The sequence below is a fragment of the Rhinolophus hipposideros genome (genome assembly GCF_964194185.1).
Source record: "Rhinolophus hipposideros genome assembly, chromosome: 9".
Taxonomy (NCBI): Eukaryota; Metazoa; Chordata; class Mammalia; order Chiroptera; family Rhinolophidae; genus Rhinolophus; species Rhinolophus hipposideros.
This window is the reverse complement of record NC_138055.1, coordinates 62,365,087-62,385,138: the sequence shown is the minus strand read 5'-3', so window position 1 is coordinate 62,385,138 and position 20,052 is coordinate 62,365,087. Positions and strand designations below refer to the sequence as shown.

The window sequence follows — 20,052 nt, the reverse complement described above, 5'->3', positions numbered from 1 at the left end:
AATTCAAGGGGAGATGTCTGGTAGACAGCTGTCAATATGGATCTAGAGCTCAGAAGAAGGGTGAAAGCGGGAGATAAAAACTGAGGTCATTGAAATGTTGGTGTAAATTGAAGTCATGGAAACAGATAAGATACTCCAAGAACAGAACAGAAGCAAGAAGAACAGACCAGAAGTCATTTCCTGGAAACATCAACATTTAAGGCAGTGGTTCTTAACTGTTTTTTGAGTCATGGACTCCTTTAAGAATGTGATGAAAGCTAAGATCCGCTCTCACCAGAAAAAATAGTCATATACATATGAATACAAAAGCTATGAATTCTCTAAGGGTACATGGTTCCACATTCATAACTCTTTGTGAGGTGCAGCTATATATAGAGAAACATGTGAAGGTCATTAAAGAAAGACTGATCAGAGAAGGAAAAGGAAAACTCAAAAAAACTGTTGCTATATATAGGTCAGAAAAAAAAAAGAGAAGTTGATTGCAATAAAAAATTTAAGATTGTACAGGAGAGACTAAGATGTAATTATGCTCAATGGATTTAACAACTTGGAGGTCATCAGTGACATTTTATAAAAACATTTTAATAGTAATGGGGCTAAAGCCATACTGTAGTAAACTGATGGGCAAGGAAACTGAGTCCATGAGTATATACTCCTCTGGAAGCCTTGTTATGCCAAGAAGGAAGAAAGATAGAGGCAGATTGGGTTCTTAACCTTTTTATGACAATATATATAAGTATATGGGAAGATGACATTTTTTATGGAGCCAATCTCAGAAGATATGAGAAGGAAGCAGGATTGAATGTTGATGTGGCCTATTTGTAGGTGGTTGGAGAAAAAGTTGAGAGAATTCCTATCGGGACAAAGCCCCCCAAAAAACAGTTTCCAGGCTCTCGGCCTCACATAGAAAGGTTCTGGCTCGGGTAGTAAATGGCCATCAACTATGATCAGATGGCCAGTAGCTGTGGCTAGTTGGCCGTCAGCTGTAACCCGTAAGCCATTGGCCACTAATATAACTGCCGTGGCTACACTAGCAAAAAAAGAATGGGGGCCAGAGAGAAAAATGGGGGCAAGAAGATGGTGGCTGGCAAGCGCGGACTGCTGTTAGGCAGATTATGTAGATCCTGCTTCCTGTGTCTCCAGTCCAGCCGCCAGCGAGAATATATCGGTTTGACTTCCCTATCTATGGCTCCGTGGGTGTTCCTTTTTGGCCTTGCTGTGTCCTGCGTTCTTATGTGGGGAGCGGGACCAGAGATCCCACCTGACACCCGGCACGACAATTCCCATCTAGAAATCTCTGTTTTCTCTGTGGATAAGATGTTGTCATTGGTTGAGTGAAGACAGCAGAAATGGAGCAGAGGACTTTGGGGAATCTATGAAATTGGGTGCAGGAGAAGGGAGAGACTAGTGATGTGTAAAAGAATTGCTCAGGGATATTAGGGGGCAATTGAAGTTGGCCACATAGATTTAGCCAGTCCTCAGATTATGGATTTTCATAATCACTGTTCTCTAGGAAATTTCTCAGTTCTGCCTCAGTTTCTATTTTTCTTAAAGAGGATGAATGACGCACATATTAGTAACAATTTTAAAATAGCAAATATCTAGAAGAGCTTAGAAGATTAAAAAGGCTAATTGTGCTATATGTTATAGGCAATGGCTTTTTCTGAAGTATTAAAAAAATTATAGTGAGGAGACTCAAGATGGCCGAGTAGATAAACACGGTGCATGTTTCCTTCTGTGTACATATTAAAATTAGAACTAAATTACAGAGCAATCAACCTGGAGAACCATCTGAACTCTAGCCAAACAGATCTCCTATAACTAAGGATATAAAGAAGCCACATTGAGACTGGAGGGGCGGAGACGTGGAATGGGTTGGCCCCACACCTGTGTGTGGAGGATGAAAATTGGGAGGGATATCTCAGCTGCAGAGATTCCCCCAAAAGGAGCGAAGGACCCCAGCCTCACTCCAGGGTCCCCAGCCCAGAGAACTGATGCCGGGAAGAGGAGTCCCCACAATATCTGGCTGTGAAAAACAGTGGGGATTCCAACAATCCAGGTGGAATGGAAGGCTACGGGAAGCCCAGCAGTCCAATTAAACGGCCCACGCACAGACTCACTCACTCGCAGGCACTCACCTTGAGCTCCAGCGAAGGGATGGTGACTCGAGGGGCGTCAGACGCATAGAGAGGGCAGACTGAAGTGTGTGGTTTTGAGGTGAGGACTGGAGAACAGCCACCATTTTGTGGCGTCCTGCTCGGGTACAGCCAGCAGGCAGCTGCCATCTTTAATGTGTTGAGCCCTCCCTCTCTGCTTACGCCAAATCTAAATCTGATTGGCCTGGTGAGCTCTGGGGCTCCACCCTGCTGACTCACTGAGACCCTGCCCCCACCCAAGTCTCCCAAAGCTGGAGGCACTTTCTCCTTGAGCAGCCAGCCCCACCCACATTGCATTCTTTCTTGGAAAAGTATTGAGTCTGAGCGTCCCAGGCAGGGCAGCAACTGACTTGGGTGTGCTCTGAGACTTTTGCTGAATAGCTCTAGGCTCAGCACTGGCAACAAACCAGGTTAATGTACATTGACATGGTGAACACAACTCTTTCCACTCTAATGACTCCCTGAGATGCTGCCTCACCCAACTCACTTACTGTATGAGGCTTTATCAATGGCTGAACTTTAAAGGAGCCAGCACGTAGCAGCAGGCCTTGAGGTGTCCTGGCTTTTTGCTGAGCTATCCCAGGCCTAATACTGGTGGCAGATGTCTTGGTTCACACCATTACCTCTCCCACAAGCCTCCAGATTTAGCATAGGAAGCGAAAAACCATGGATCACTTTGTAGTTACTACCAGGTAGTCCCCAGCTGGTTACAGGCAGTTGATGACCTGGGACTTCACTGAAGCCCTTCCCAAGAGCCCCCAGAACCAATATACTTGGAGGTTGGCTTCAGACCACAGCAGAACATCACCTAAGGAGCCCCACAAGTGGCACACACAAAGGGCAGGATCAGCAGACACCAGAGCCTGCTGGGGCGAATCCCACTCAGTGGGGTAAGCCACCCACATAGCAGCCCATAAACGGTGGATGTGGCCAAATCTCACAGCCAATCAGCCTGAGGGTCAATTCCACCCACTGACTTGCTGATTATAACAGGAGGGCACACACAACCCACACAAGGGACACTCCTGGACACCTGGAGCAGGTGACCAGGGAGATTGAGCCAGGGCCCCACAGGGCACCTACTACATAAAGCACCCAGCCAAGACTGGAAGAATAGCAGACATATTGTATGTTAGCTATATTTTTAATGAAAATCTTTAAAATATTATAGTGATGATTATTATTTGAATATTCTGCTGATAAGACTTGTTCCCTAAATTTTGTATTTTAAAAATCTGTAACTATGAAGTTACAGACTTACTTTTTTTTCCCTTTTAGTTCTTAGATATGAACAAACCATTGTTCACTGGAGGATATCTTTTAACACAGTATTCTGATATATGAAATTACAATTACATAAACAAATAATCAAAGTAGTTTAATGCGTTTTTCAAAATATAAAGTTAAGGGCAAAAGTCTGGGGTTTTTTTTTTTCTGTTTTTTATCAAAAAAGTAACTTAATACTGTCCATGTGGATTCAGTTTTTTAAAAATTAATTTCAGTAAACTACCTGAAGCTAACACTAAGAAAAATATGACTTACTGTTAACTATTTTGAAAGCCATCACTGGGAATATCTTCTGACATTTCTAAGTCGGTTAAAAATTTTCCCTCACTTTTTATCAACGGAATGAAATATGTATATACCCCTAGAGATAACTATACATTATGAAGAACTCTTGAAGCAATGGGACATTAATTTTGCCTCTCTTGAGCTACATATATGTGCTACCCAAATTTATTTGTACATTTAATAAATGTCATTCTGTTTTTAAAAATATGATGTGCTGAAATACACTGCCATGTGACTTCCGTGAAGAACAAGGAGATGAGATTCTAATGAAGAATAAATGTACATGAGATGTAAGAGTAATTGCTCAGTTTTAAATTATTGTTAAAGAAATAGCTCTTAGCACATTCATTTTTACCCCCATATACATGGATACCCAATGACTGCTTGTGAAGCTTTAAGAAAATAAATATTCAAATATAAATCTTGAGAAGAAAAAATAGAAGTATTCCTTTTCCTTTTTCAGAACTGAAATCTTCTATCTCCTCGAGAACACCTGCATTCATACCATTGCTTTATTGGCCCTCTCCTATGCTCCAATACTTACTGTCTTTGTGTCCAGGAGAAACTTAGAGCTCTGCTCCCCACATCCTCCAGACTGTTTCTTTTTCCATACCTTCTGTTTGGATTATCCCTAGTCTCCAAAGTGCCAGCTGTACCACTTGTAATGAAGTCTTCTTCCCTTGGTCTCCAACCTTACCCCACCTAGTATTGCCTAATACTGTCCTTCTCTGTGCCCTGTTTTGAGGTTGCCATTGACCCCTAACTTTGTAAATGCTTGAATGAGGGCAAGCTTACTGTGAGGAGGAGGCACCCATCCTAGGAGGCTTTAGGAATAATGAGGAATGATGCTTTCAAAAGCCCCACTGCTGCCCGCATTGCCCTTCCCATGGAAAATTTTGGCAATCTGATTAAAGCACTGTGCTGAACGTGACTGCATTTTGTTCAGAGCCTATTTTGTCTTTATTTGGGTATCCCTTTTTTCAGTCTTTATAAGAACTTAGGAAAAAAAAACTTTTCTATTCCCCAATGCTTTGCCTTTCTATTTCCTTGTGACCCCTCCCTCAAAATATAACAATTAAAAAAAACATAACTTTGGATTTTGTTTAATACAAAATAGCAAATATAGCACTCTATTGCATTGCTTTCATATCTTTAGGAATCTTAAAAAATTGACTAGCCAGTGATTTGTCAGATATCCCGGTCTGTTTCTGGTTTGCATGAGCAATGGTGAGTCCAAAGTGAAGGAGGGAAAAAATGGAAAATGTCTCAGATATTTCAGATTTATGTGAAGCCAAACTGTGTGATCTCCTGCCAGTTTTAGTTTACAAAACTCTTGCAGTCCTGGATGTATTTACTTGGACTTTACGTTTTAATATTACCATTATATTCCAATAACTTCACTCCCTCAACGCAGCCCTCTGACTGTGGTCTACTCTAGTATATATAAAAATGATTACTGGAACAGAAGAATGAGGCTGATTGAGATACTCTCTTTAAGCAATGCTCATTTAAGTGTCAATTTAAGCCCAGACCTGTGAAATAATTAAATTACTACTCTGCAAAAGAAGGTACTTTTCCTTTTTTTGTTTCTGAAACAAGTTCTTCTTAGAGCCAATTTCAAAAGAACTCAGGGAAAAAGTCATTGTTCATATTTCACAGTTTCCTAGTGACATTGCAATTACACATTGTAATTGCAGAAGGCAATTACAGAAAAATAGAAGGCAAAATTTATATGAATTTATGCAATTTTGCAAAACTTAGAAACTTTTAAAATTACATATAATTACAATTATATGTAACTTATAGAAGGAGACTCAAGTGGGAAATATGAACCCGAAGAGCATTGGACAAAGTCATGTTTCACAACGGGACCTTGTTTATAATATCTGCTTACATTCTTTCTGGGAGCTAAGGTTTTGTCTCAGAACAAACATAAAACAATCACAAACTACACACAGATTGGCTGGATGTCAAATGTCAATGTTTATTTGATTGCTCTATTTTTTTTTCTTCAAAAATGTTCTCTATTCTCTATGTATGCTGTGGTGACTGGCCACACAGCAAAGTAAAAGAGAATCTTTTGACCCATGAAAGTAATTTAGGAATTGCAAAAACAGAAAAGCTGCTGCCTGTCGGTGGAATCAGAGGCTTATGCCATTTCACAACAGTGTGTTCAGGAATGACCTGGCTTATACATCTAGATGCTTTTCAGTAGATCGTTCATTCATCCAGCAAATATTTATGCAATACCTTGCTTGTGCACAATGCTAAGTGAATCTCCAATAGTGTGTTGGGGGGAAAAAAAAGGCAGTCCCATCCTTAATCACAAAGAATTCAAATGTATATGAGGATACATGACCTACACATGTGAAAAGGTTAATAATAATATATGGTGGCATATGTTTAAGGGCCAAGCTGATTTAAGTCCGATTACAGCTCAATATAGGTGAAAACGCTGGAATATAAGCACGACTATGGTATGTTCAGAGCAGGATAGTTGAGTTTGCAGAGAGGATCCCTGTCAAAGAGTAGTAAGAAATAAAGGCGATTTGGAGCCAGATTGGAGAACACTTACAGGCTACAGGCCTTATCCTGGATAAAGGGGAGACAGGAAAGCATTGTGACATGGCAAAAGTGATGTTTTATTTAGATATTTTGGTTTATATTATGGCAGATATTTTAAAGAGGAAGGCAAGAAGGATATTTCAGAAAATGTTATAATGATGTCAACAGGGAAATAAAGGCTGGGTTAGGCTGGAAATAGCGGGAATGAAGGGAAGGGATAGAATCAAAAGATATTATAAAATGAGAAAGGATAAGATTTTGGTGTTGGGCTATCAGGAGATGAGGTAGAGGCAAGAAACAATAACAATTCTGAGGTTCAGTACCTTTGTTATGGGAAAAATGATAATAGTGTTGACAGATATAGAGAAATCAGGTGGAGAAGCGGGTTTGGGATGATAAAGAATTAGGCTCCATGCACTCAAGTACGGCCATGAGGCTGTGTGAATGGTTTGAGTTGAGCTTCATTGACTGAAAGGAAATAGTTCCATCTGTGAGGGTGCATGAATTTTATGACAGAATTTAAAGCTGGAAGAGCTGGGGCCTGCGTCTTAGTGATTTTCTATGATCATAAGCCGAGAGGAGGAGAGTGTGTGAGGAACTACAGGAAAATCAAGGCGGGGGAGGAGAATAAGCACAGTGTCCCAGAACCCAAGGATAACGAGTTTTGAGTTTAAAGGATGAAATTTTGCAAAGAGGTGACAAGAAGAATGCCAAGGAAGAATGTGAGCTCTGGCAATTTTGGGTCTAGACATTCAGGCGTCAGATTATTTTAAGCATTGGGCATGCTTATTTAACATTGAACTATTTTCCTTTCTTGGTCATTTTAGTAGATTTCTTCTTGCCCTTCACATGCAGTGTAGGAGCTATTATATATCCCTTTAGTAATTCTCATACTTCGTGCCCTGCTAATCTGGATACACTTCTATGCTATAAAAATAGTAGGTTGTTGGGAGAATTATAACAACAACCTGGAGTATAATAAACACTCAACAAAAACTATTTGTAAATTTTCGCACCTTAAGGCATCTGTATGTTTTGTATTTCTAAGCCTCCTGAAATATTCTTTGGGACAAGTATGATACCTTTATTGTTTTAGTGTCCTCTTATCCTGGAAATAAGGAGAGACAGGAAAGCATTTGGGTCAGCATCAGGATACATGAAGTTAAAAGAGGTTTGAGAGCCTCTGAGAGCCTTCATGGTTTTATGAAGAACCTTTGATTCTTAACTCAGAGGTTCCTGCAATTATTGTGCTTATTAGATTAAGTATACAGCATGAACCCAGAACTTCAAAGGTGGAAAAGAAATAGTGGATTTTTTCCATTCTTCTCAACGGTTAATGCAATTCTCTGCTTGCTTTCTCTGTATCTACCCAAAAAGAGTATCAGAGTAAAACCCTTCTAACTTATCCCAATTTTGCTGTTTAAATGATATCTTCATCACTTCTGGAAAGAACAACCCTAATATTCATCCAAGTGTCTTAGAAGCAAATTAAATGGCCTCCAGCACTCCTCTCTTAATAATGTTTGTGTCGTTTATACTTCTCCATGAAAAGAAAATTTACTGCATGGCAAAGCAGGCCAGCAAGATTTTTTAGCAATTTAATTTAGAAGTGAATTATTCTCCTGAATAGACCCATTCTTTGTTTGAATACAAGGCAATCTTTCATGTGTTTCCCAAATAATCACCCTACTTGCCTTTATCTGAGTTTCCATTAGTGTCATTTCATGCAACAAAATGTACTTTTTCCTAACAGAGTTTTCGTGCTCTCCAATATGCCACTTCCCTATTACAGTTCATACTCTGAATTCCTTTTATCTAAGTGGTAAATCTGCAATTTGTGAAACTTGTTCCCAAACTTTAAGACTAGCCCTCTGTTTTCTTTGGCATAGAAGTTAGGTTTTCTTTGCCCCAAAATAAGTTTTTCCAGTGGAGAGGTTTGGGACTAAACATATTTATTACATTATAAATAAAATAAAAACAGAAAGTCCTGTCTAGAAGTTAGAATGTGACATTACAAATCTATCACTTATCTCATCAGCCATTTTCTATGACTTTGAAGGAAATATTTATGTTTTTAAGTTAAATAAGGAATATATTTTATCTCTACCTGCTGGTGATGATTATTTATAGAAATATTTATATGGTATTGGTGGTTTTGGTAGATCTCTTTATAATGACGAAGTGAAACTGAAAGAAGTCATTGTCAAGATCAGAGACAAAGGGTTGGTCAATTTCCAAGTGGTTTTCAAGTTGGAATTTTTAATAAGGCAATGAAAACAATACACGAACAAAACCATTTTAAAAAATTATACCAAGTATGAAGAAAATTGTATACTTCAGAGATTATGGAAATATTATCATCTTCAACAAGAAAGACAAAGTTGACTCTGGCAACTGCCTTTGGCTGATAAGATCCAAGTAAGAAACTGTTTGACCCGTTCTTAACCTATGATATAGTCTTACAACTGCGGTAGAAAAACCATGATGTTTACTGATTCTCAAACAAATCAAAGGGACATCTTCAAACCTCCATATTGTGAAATTTATTGTTGATAAGATGAGAGTTTTGGCTGTCCAGAGAAGTCCATTAAACCTAGATACATCATGTTGAGCAGTCATGTCAATGGTAATTATAAACTCTCTGATACTGACTATAATGCATTCCATGCTTCCCAGTCTACTTACTTTGGCCATACCCAAAAGTAATAACAGGAGACCCAAATGCTCTATGAAGTTATATCTGAACTCTGAGTGAAATTCTTTCAGGTCTACATTCTTTGAACATCATCAAAAGTTTTGGGAGACATTCAGAAGCTACTATAGTAATGAGTGTTGTTTTCTTGAAGCACACGTTCAAGGAGACATGCAAGAGCTTTAAATGAAATTGCTACATGAGCACAGCCACACTAAATAGAAGTCCAAGAAGAATATTACACCATGATCAGAGAATTATACCCATAGCGCCAGTGATTATCAGTGCCATTCAGAACAGAAAGCAGGGTACACGGTTAATGTTTGTCTTTAAATAAATGCTTTTATTTCATTATGAAAGGTATGGAGACACATGTAAAAAATTTGGAAAGGAGAGAAAAGGAAAAACTATAAGTTACCATCAATCCTATGCAATCGTTTTAATCTTGGTGTCTAGTCTTTTGTCCTTTCTCTTACTAATACAAAAAATAATTTTTAAAACTTAATGAAATTATATTCGTTTTTATAAATGTAATTTTAAATATACCACCTATATAAACATAGATTTAATTTATAGTGTGATAAAGCTCAAAGATATAATTATGGAGTATGAAATGATAACTTATTAGAGGGTATTGGAAGCAATATAGCCACTGAAATTTCTTTTTTCAAAGTGTTTTATTTTCAAAGTGTTTGCACTCTATCCACTCAGTTCTTTCCCATCGTTATATGTGCTGTTAACACATATGTTTAGAATAAGTCTTGGCACATGGTATGTATTACATGGGTATTTGTTGTGTCATTGTCGCTAGTTGCTATTACTGTACTTGGTAATATAAATAACCCAAAAGTTATTAATTATAAGCACATCCAGCACTCAGTCTTTTCATAATGCCAACTAAAATATGTTTTGGAACAAAAAGTTAAATGATAAATAGTATCTACTAAAGTGTAGAGGGAAGTGCAGCTGGGAGAAGTCATTTAAGGCACTAGGATTCCTGAAAAGCTATCTAAATAGTATTCCAGTTTTGATAGTCGTTGGTTTCCTTAAGGGACAGAAATAATGTTCTCTTTTTTGAAGGAATTCATTCCAAATTGAATTACCTTTCCTGACAACACTCCTTTCATGAGACTTTTTGCAGTTTTCTGCTTCCCTTAGACAGGGTAGTAATTAACTGTCTTATGAGCCCTCCTAGTGAATAAATTTAATTATTCACAAAACTATGTTCTCCTAGAGAACCCTTCACAGTGGTCTTCTGGAACCACTGCCACAACTCAAAGAGGGGCTGTAGTGGGATTTTGGTCAAAGAAGATGCTCCTTTTGGCCTAGTGAAACCATGAAGTGTTTTTCAATTCACTGCAAGTGTAGACAATGTCTCGGTAGCAGCTGAGACCATGCCCTTTGTGTTATCAATCTCATATGAAGTCGTTAAAGCCGAATACATTTGATACTGTCATCTAAAGCAGAAAGTTGTGTGAATGTCTACTATGTATCTCTTAATATCTTCTATGTTGGAAAATAAATTTTATACTGCATATAAGAAAGGCCATATATTTTTTTTAACCTCTTTCTAGCCCATGTTTATGTAATTAATTTCATTAATTAACACATCCAAATTCTGGCTATCTCTACAGATAACTGCAGAACCAATTAACTTGTCTAACTCTCATTTTAATAACTGTATTGTTTATTGATTGCTCTTTATTCCCAAATAAAAACACGTTTCCATTCCAAACTTTTTTTTATTGTTTTAAATACTTACATCTTTTTTATAATACATATATTTATTGAGAATAATGGCTAATACCGTGTTTCCCTGAAAATAAGAACAAGACCTAGCTGGACAATCAGCTCTAATGTGTCTTTTGGAGCAAAAATTAATATAAGACCTGGTATTATATTATGTTATGTTATATTATATTATATTATATTATATATTATATAAGACCCAGTCTTATAGTAAAATAAGACCCCATCTTATATTAATTTTTGTTCCAAAAGATGCATTAGAGCTGATTGTCCGGCTAGGTCTTATTTTTGGGGAAACATGGTATTCATTGTCAACATGGCTTCTTTTTTTTTATCTTTACTTATAGGACTTCTGTTCAGCGAGTCTTCAGATGGTTTTCCAGGTTGCTTGTTGTATAATTTAGTTGTAATTTTAATGTGGTCACAGGAGGAGGCAAGCACAGCATTTGACTAGAACTCCCATTCCAAACACTTTAAATAACTTAGTTAAGAATCAGTTAAGAGTTAGAACTAAAGCTCTAGAGTGAGATTATGCATCATTACTTTCAGTATGTAATGGGCATTTAAGTAGCAGGAACCATTTTCTCAAAGACTTAGTGGGAAAATGAAAACATTTACAATGTAGTGTTTTATGGCTTATTGTCGTGTTATGGTGGTGAATTTTGCATTTTTAGGCTTTTCATAATTAAATTAGGTTTTAAATATAAACCTTTCAAAGGGAATGAGACTGAAAAATAAATGTTAACAGCTAGGTCATTAAATTTTGGATTTTTATATCTTCTTTTGCCCATAGATTGCTGCTTTAATTAGTCCTTATTTTATTACAGCTTTCCAAATTGTGATCAAAAGACTCACTTCAGACTTGAAAAGAATTAAAGACTTACCCAAGAAGCTGAGATGGATTTTCTAAGGGCTAGTTGATGATTGTTTTGCCATCCCTGTTTCTTTAAGAGCTTTTTTTCTCAATTCTTTTAAGAGACAGTAACTAACTAATGTCCTTTAAGCTAAAACACTTCTTGTGGATATTTTGGATAAATGTTTTTAAAGGATCACTTCCCACTAGAGAGTCTAATTCTAGAGCTCTAAAACCCAGAACAGTGAGTTATGCCTACACAATACTTTAGATGTGTGCTTCAGAATTTCTGTAGTGAAAAATGTCATTTTTCCATCAAAGGGATGGTGAGTTTAGAAGTACCTTCTCACTCTCAGTAGTTTCCATGATACTGACTGTCAATGCCTTTCGTTGTAGGCAGAATACTTCTATGAATTCCTGTCCTTGCGCTCCCTGGATAAAGGCATCATGGCAGATCCAACCGTCAATGTCCCTCTGCTGGGAACAGTACCTCACAAGGCATCAGGTGGGTGGCCTTTGCCTCAGAGAAAGGTTTGCACTTAACATGTAATGGTGATGGGAATAATATTTAAGATCCAGATGTCACCCAGTCGAGGGATTATGGAATATTTTTCTGAAGGGATTGCTTGATTTTAGGGCAGCTCAGTAGTTATATCCTTAATATAATTTGAGCAAAAAAATAGGATGGGAGTGAAGAAATTGCAGTTTCATAATTTCCTAAATCTCTAGGTAGCCCCAGTTCATATAATTCAAGATTAAAAAAAGAAAGAAAGTCACCAGGTGAGATATATCTGGCCAGTGAGTGTGGATTAATGTACCATGTTTCCCTGAAAATAATACTGGGTCTTATATTAACTTTTGTTCCAAAAGACACATTAGGACATATGTTCAGGGAATATCATCCTGAAAAAATCATGCTAGGGCTTATTTTCCAGTTAGTTCTTATTTTCAGGGAAACACGGTCGCGTACATACAAAAATGTGGCAAAGATGCAAAGTAAGTGATTGGGGGCAAATGGGATAAATCAAGAAAAACTTCCCAAAGGTGAGCATTGTACAGTAGTCCCCCCTTATAGCTGCGGTTTCATTTTTTGCAGTTTCAGTCACCCTTCGACAATTGTGGTCTGAAAATATTAAATGGAAAATTCCAGAAATAAACAATTCATAAATTGTACATTGTGCACCATTCTGAGTAGCATGATGAAATTTTGCACTGTCCCCTCTGTCCAGTCTGGGATGAGACTCATCCCTTTGTCCAGTGTATCCACGCTGTACATGCTACCCGCCCATCTCGGTTATCAGATTGTCTATCTCAGTGCTCGTATTCCAGTCACCCTTATTTTACTCAATAATGGCTCCAAAGTACAAGAGTAGTGATGCTGGTCACCTGGATACGTCAAAGAGAAGCCATAAGTGCTTCCTTTAATTGAAAAGGTGAACACAGTACATTAAGATATTTTGAGAGAGAGACCACGTTCACATAACTTTTATTACAGTATATTATTATAATTGTTCTATTTTATTGTAGTTATTGTTAATCTCTTATTGTGTCTAATTTACAAATTAAACTATCATAGGCATGTATGTATAGGAAAAAACATAGTATGTATAGAATTTGGTACAGGCATCCACTCAGGATGTTGGAACATATCCCTCACAGAAAAGGGGGGACTACTGCATTAAATAGGAATTTGCCACATAAAAAAAGTGGAAGAAAGGGGTTTAGTCTTTCAGACCTAATCATTCTTCTTTGCTAAGAAAATAATAGTATGTTATATTTCGTTAGAGCTTTTCAGTTTACAAAGCACCCATTCATGCATTATCTAATTTGAGTTCTGGGAAGGAATCAAGGCCAGAATTACAGCTCCATTTTACAAATTAGAAAATTAAGGCTTATGCTGTTTAACTGACTTTCTCCAAATCATATATTAGTAATAAGTGGTGGAGCTGAGACTAGAGCCCAGGTGTTATGACTTCTAGAAAAACAGAGATCACTTATGTTAACATGTTCAAATATTTCCATCTATGAACATACATTTTTTTCATGATTGTGGGAAAATTACATATTTGGTTTTGCATCATGACTTTTTTTGCTTTTAACATTTTAACATCAGCGTAGTCCTGTGCCATAGATTTTTATAAAAGTTGTTTTTAATACTCTTTCAGTATTTTGTTTTATGAACATACCATAATTTACTTGCCCATTCCTTTATTGTGCGTTACTCATCCTGTTTTCAGGGTTTGAATTTAGAAATCTCACAATACATGTCTTTTTAAGTAATAGATGATCACTGGGCAGGAATCCTGTTTGTCTTATTCACCACAACTGCCAACACAGGCTCAACGCAGAGCAGGATTTCAGAAAATACTGGTTGATTAGTATGTGTACAAGATCTTGCTGCTCATCTCATTATTTTGGTACAACAGATTCTTAGAAGTAGAATTATTGTGTCAAAGGATATGAACTATGAACTTCTAAAAAGGCTCTTAGAACAAATTGCCAAAATGTCGATTACTTTCCACAAAGCTTGTGCCCGTTTGTACCCTGGCTAGCAGCGTGGGAGAGTGCCTGGTTTACTGTAATCTCATCAGCAAGAGCTATTAATCACAGTAACTATTTTGCTGACTTAAAAAGTGAAAAGTGATTTCTCAGTGTTCTTTCAATTTGATTTTTAAAATTCCTGTCTTGTTTCTATGTAAAATATCTGTGTACCATACTCATGTTTACCTTGAAATAATAGTATTCTTACTGACTTGCAAAACTCACTATAAAGTATTTACCCTTTACTGCAATTCTTTTAATTTATTATTTGTATATTTTTTGAGGGGGCGGAATTTGCACGGGCTTTAAAATTCTATGTGGTCAAACCTATGTATTTTTCTGATTTTTTTTCCTGTTCTTTTTATGCTTGGAAATTAATTCCTATTCCAGAGAGTAGTTAAGTGATAACTTGTACTTGCTTCTAGTGGTGTATAAAAATTAATTTTGGTACAGTATGAGGTAAGGGTGTAACCTGAATCATTTTTCTGAGTCATTAACTTTTCCAGTGTGAGAGGTTGAATTGATTCAAGAGAGCTTACTGTTTGTTCTAATACTGAAATTATTTGTAGTTTTATAATGTTTTAAAATAATTGATAACATAACCTTGCTTCTTTTTTAAAAAATAAGTTTATTCTTCTAGAGGGACATCAGAAGAATTTTGTCAGGTGTAAAATGAAAATCTCAATAGGAGCTAATTTAAATCTACGAAATAATCAGGAAATCAGGCATCCTTACAAAGTCCATTTTCAGTTTGCAGTTATCTCCTACTTCCAATGGATCTGTATTGCCACTTATCAGCACTATAAGAGTTGGGGACTAAATAAGCACAAAGTTTTTCTAACTTCCTGGCATAAGCGCCAGTGTGGATACAGACAGGAAGAGCGAATGTGCATTTCTCTTGGGTCATCCCAGGTAGGACTAGTAGCCTTCTCATAGGGTCTGCTTCCAATCTCGATGGGTTCAAGGTTCTAGGAAGCTCATGTGAATTGAATGAGGCCTGCGGTTCTGGAGAGTCACTGGCCTGGGATTTGTAGCCCTAAGGATATGGATACCCCAATTCCAGACACATGGACATCTAGTCCCACTCCGATGGCATTGCTGGGGCAGTACTACATGCTGCAGACAAGAAAGACATTCTGGTTGCCAAGTTCTTGGAATATGATCATGTCACGTGTCTCATGCCATGTTCCTTTCTAGTCAATCTGCTATAAAATTTTTCTTGATCAGATATTTTGCTTTTTGTTTTTTAAAGAATCAGGAATAAAACTGATTCTAAATTGAGAGCATGTCTCTCAATTTACATTTTATTTTTTTGAAATTTTTTGTCTTCTTGATTATTAAACAAATATAAGCTCTTTGTAGCCAACTAAAATGCGTAATTAAATTAATTGCACAGTTATACCTGCTCAACTTCCAATAAGTCTTGACTTTTTGGATTTCTAATTTAATGCTTGTATCTTAAATCTTCCCAGCTTTTTTCACTTTTTGTGTGTAGTGAAAAAAAGAACTTACTGAAATTCTACTTCTTCGGATATTGAAACAATGAGATTTTGAACATATGATGTGAGAATATTTTAATAGATCATGTTTAAATACAACATCATTTCCTAATAATTTAGAATCTTTATAAGTAATATACTTTAGAGAAAAAAATGGGTGATACTTTGAGCAAGGTAACGTGAAAAAGAATAAGCCCTCTGGGACCAGATGACTTGTGCACGTGCGTGCACACACACAGACAGACACAAAGTTGTACACACACAATTGTACATACTGCATGTACAACTCTACTCCCACACACATAGGTTTTTGGAGGCAGATGTAGGATTTGTCTGCAAAAAAATGCAGGTGCAGCAAGTTTATGGGAATTTTAGCCCATTGCAGGGCAGTTATTCATTAGCCTCATTAGTTCAGTCCCCACAGTAGGAGCAGTGAGGGTACCTTGAATTATTAAAAAGTAACCGACTCAGTATGTCTTTGCTCCTAAGTATCCAGGTAGTGTTCATTATTCTACGGGTCGGGTCTATTTTATACCCCTAAGCTGCTAAGCTGTTCTTTTATCCCACAGATTCCTATATGCCTAAACATTGCATGAAAAAGAAAACTCTTGATCTTTAACAGTTATGAAGTGCCTGCCTTCTGGCATCCGAATAGAACAAAAACAGGAAATACAAACTGCAGGGTAGTTCAGTAAAATCACTCAGTTGGATAACAAAAAACATAAAGTTTCCATAAAGCCAAAGCTTTGCCTCTTTGAACACTCTGTCTCTGTCATATAATGAAAACAACAGAGCAGTGGTGTTTCTCAACCAAGACTTTCAGGAATCCAATGTCTAGAAATTTTTAAATAGGTGCTAATACTGGCAGAATCATCTTCTTGGTGACTGAGTCCTTAGCATAAAGTGCAGGCCAGAATAGGTGCTCAGTGTTTGCTGAGACATTGAATGGCTGTCGGCACAGCTTGGAGCATTGATGACTCTTTGTGTAGGATGATTTATAAGCAGGTAGCAGTTTAGAATCAAGTGGTGTTGAGGATGAGTGCTCGCCTGCCTTTGTCATCTCTTCCCTTGTGAGGGCAGTGGCTGGCGTATAAGCACCATGCCCATCTCATTGTTTTATCAACAAACGTATTCTGATTAATTTTCTACATAAGATTATGTTTCTATGCAATCAGTTGCCGATCAGTGTGTACTTGAAAGCCATGTGAGCTATGTGCAATCTGCTTTAGTTTTTCTGAGTTGTTTTAATTTACCTCGGTTTCAATTGTACAACCTGATCGGCACTGGATTTTACAGCATCTGGCCTAATTTCATCTAGCTTTTGGTAAAAGTGGTGCTCTACTCAAATGCTTATTGTTGCAAAAGCACAACTTAACTTCCATTCTCTATTACTCCTTGGAAGTATAGAGTGTATGCTTTTTCTGCCTTCAGTGTCTCTTATTCTTTGTGCATGTTTTTTTTCTGAGTACATACTGCTAATATTTTATTCTCTACATCTCCCACTGTCTATGGTGAATTTTGTCTTCTGTGTATGTGCGTGAGTGTGCATGTGTGTATGTGCAAGTGTGTATCTGCATGTAGAAAGGTATAGGAGTGTGTCTTCCATCAGGTATATCTTTGTGTCTGTGAGTGCCTCGTTTGTGACAGATAACATATTAGGTGCTGAAATTATAAAACCACATAAGATATGGTCCTTGACTCTGAAAATCTCATCCCTAGCAAAGGATGCAGAATCATAATTAAATCATTATATCATAATGCAATCATATAGAGAGGTGTTTGTGAAATGTATAACTGAAATGATACAGTCAGGGGACGTTAGGGAAGGCTACAGAGAGGAAGTGCTATTTAATTTTGGTCTTGAAGCGGCGCCCGGCTAGCTCAGTCGGTAGAGCGTGAGACTCTTAATTTTGGTCTTGAAAGAGGACACTGGACAGCAAAGAGGAGAAAGAACATTCTAAGCAGGGGATGGGTGTGCAGTCAGGGCACAGTGGACATGGGCCACGTGTCCAGGGACTGAAAGGGACCTAGTTTGGGGAAAGCACAGGTTTCCCAAACATCACTTACTGAAGATGAAACTAACATACACACCACTCACAAAAATTAACTCAAAATGGATTAAAGGCTTAAATGTACATCCTGAAATCACAAAACTCCTAGAAGAAAACACAGGAATAAAGCTCCTTGACAAGGGTCTTAGTAATGATTATTTGGATTTGACACCTAAAAAACTAGCAATAAAATAAAAAATAAACAAGTGGGACTACATCAAACCCAAAAGCTTTTGCAAAAGAAACCATCGACAAAATGAAAAGAAAACCTATAGAACTGCAAAAATTATTTGTAAACTGTATATCTGGTTAGAGGTAAATATCCAAAGTATGTAAAGAAATCATATAACTCAACAGCAAAAAGAAAATAATTTAAAAATGGGCAAAGGACCTGAGTAGACATTTCTCCAAAGAACATATAGGAATGGCCATCAAGTACATGAAAAGATGCTCAACATCATTTGTCATTGGGTAAACTCTTGTTATAAAAGCTATCATCAAAAGTCAAGAGATAACAAAAGCTGGTGTGGATGTGGAGAAAAGGGAACCCTTGTAGACTGTTGGCGGGAATGTAAATTAGTATAGCCACAGTGGAAAACAGTATGGAGGTCTCTCAAAAAATTAAAAATAGAATTAACATGTGATCCAGCAATTTGACTTCCGGGAATATATCCAAAGGAAAACACTAACTCAAAAAGATATCTGCACCCATATGTTCACTGCAGCATTATTTATAATAGCCAAGCCATAGAAACAACCTAAGTGTCCATCAATGGTTGAATGGATATTTTTCTAGATTTTTTAAATGATTAAAATATTTTACTATTGCAAAATGTCTTCAGAATAAATCACTGAAACATAAGCACCAAAAAGGGCGGGATTTTTATCCCCAATGTTTGGAAAAGTGACTTGCAGTAAACACAGTAAACAGTAAACACTCAAATATTGAATGGATGAACTCTTTGTATTTTGACTCAAATTTGTATTTAAACATTTAAAGGGAAAAATTAATCTTGAAAACCCTGCAGAAAGTTACTTATGGTATGTTTTTCTCATTGAACTTCATTGGATTTTGCATCCTTGTTTTTCTTCCCTGGGATTGTTCAGATCCATGTTTTTTAGAACCATGGGCCAGGGAACTCTGTGCATCTCTTCACTTTCACTGACTTAGAGGCCATGTGAACAAATACAGACTTGTATGTCAGCACTCCAAATCCTCTAGAAGCGCCCCTAATGACTGGATATGTGAACATGTATTCATAATTTAATCATTTGTAAATAATTTGCTTTTTAAAAATTTATTGGGGTGATATTGGTTATATAGGTTTCAAGTGCACATTTATATAAAATATCATCTATATATGGCATTGTGTGTTCACCACCCAGAGTCAGTTCTCCTTCCATCACCACATATTTGATCCCCTTTTCCCTGTTCTACCATCTCTTCCCCCTTACCTTCTGGTAACCACTAAACTATTGTCTATGTCTATCAGTTTTCTTTCTTTGTCTTGTTCCTTTGTTGCTTTCAGTTTTATATCCCACATATAAGTGAAGTTATATGGTTCTTGACTTTTTCTGCTTTTACCACATCTGAAAATATGGAGGAACTAATAATTGTTCTTAACTGAATTTCCTATACATGTAATAAGACATTTTTTGATATTTAACATTCAAGATATGTTTTAAAATTTGACAATGCTGATAAGTTTACTTGAAGAGTTTACTTACAAACATCTGCTTTCATACCAAGATTCTGAAAGCTAAAATAAAACCAAAGTGCCATTTTAAAATAATTAGGTAGGTTGACCATGTGAGGATTCAATGAGCAATTTTTGACCTGGAAGAGGGTCCTTACCCACCCATGCTGGCACCTGGATCTCAGACTTCCACCCCCAGTCCGTGAGAGGTAAATCCGAAAAAAAAAAAAAAAAAAGAATTAGGTATGCTGCAAAGTGGAGGCTGGATAAGGCCAAGGAAAAAGATACACCTGGAAAATAATAGTTTGGATGATGACATGTGGTGAGTAAGATTCTAAAAGTTCTATCTCTAAGTATCCTTTCAGGTTCTTCTAGTTTTCAATTATTGGCCTACACATCCATGCAAAAGATTCATGAGAAAGATAAGTAAAATTTTATAATTGAATAAAATGAAACGAATTGCAAGAGTTAGCAAGTGAAAGAAATTGTTTGTGAGTTCCTTTGCTCCCTTCTGAAATGGAAATTCCTATAATGGACTTTTATGTTTTGTAAATTGTCGTTTTCATATATAAGATTACATTAAACTGAGGCTTTTAATGGGGACAATTTCACTATTGAACTTTAGATGCAATTTTGGTTTTCTCTTTATTTCAGTTAAAATATGTATATATTTTCAT

The 20,052-nt window shown here is 36.9% G+C and overlaps 1 protein-coding gene across 1 annotated transcript in view; it reads left to right on the top strand.

The window, feature by feature from the left end:
- WIF1 (WNT inhibitory factor 1) overlaps window positions 1–20,052 on the top strand; it is a 69,048-nt gene that overhangs the window by 26,053 nt on the left and 22,943 nt on the right. The window contains exon 3 of the mRNA XM_081060245.1: window positions 11,984–12,092. Within this exon, the coding sequence (XP_080916371.1) occupies window positions 11,984–12,092 (109 nt within the window). The remainder of the gene's footprint in view (window positions 1–11,983; window positions 12,093–20,052) is intronic.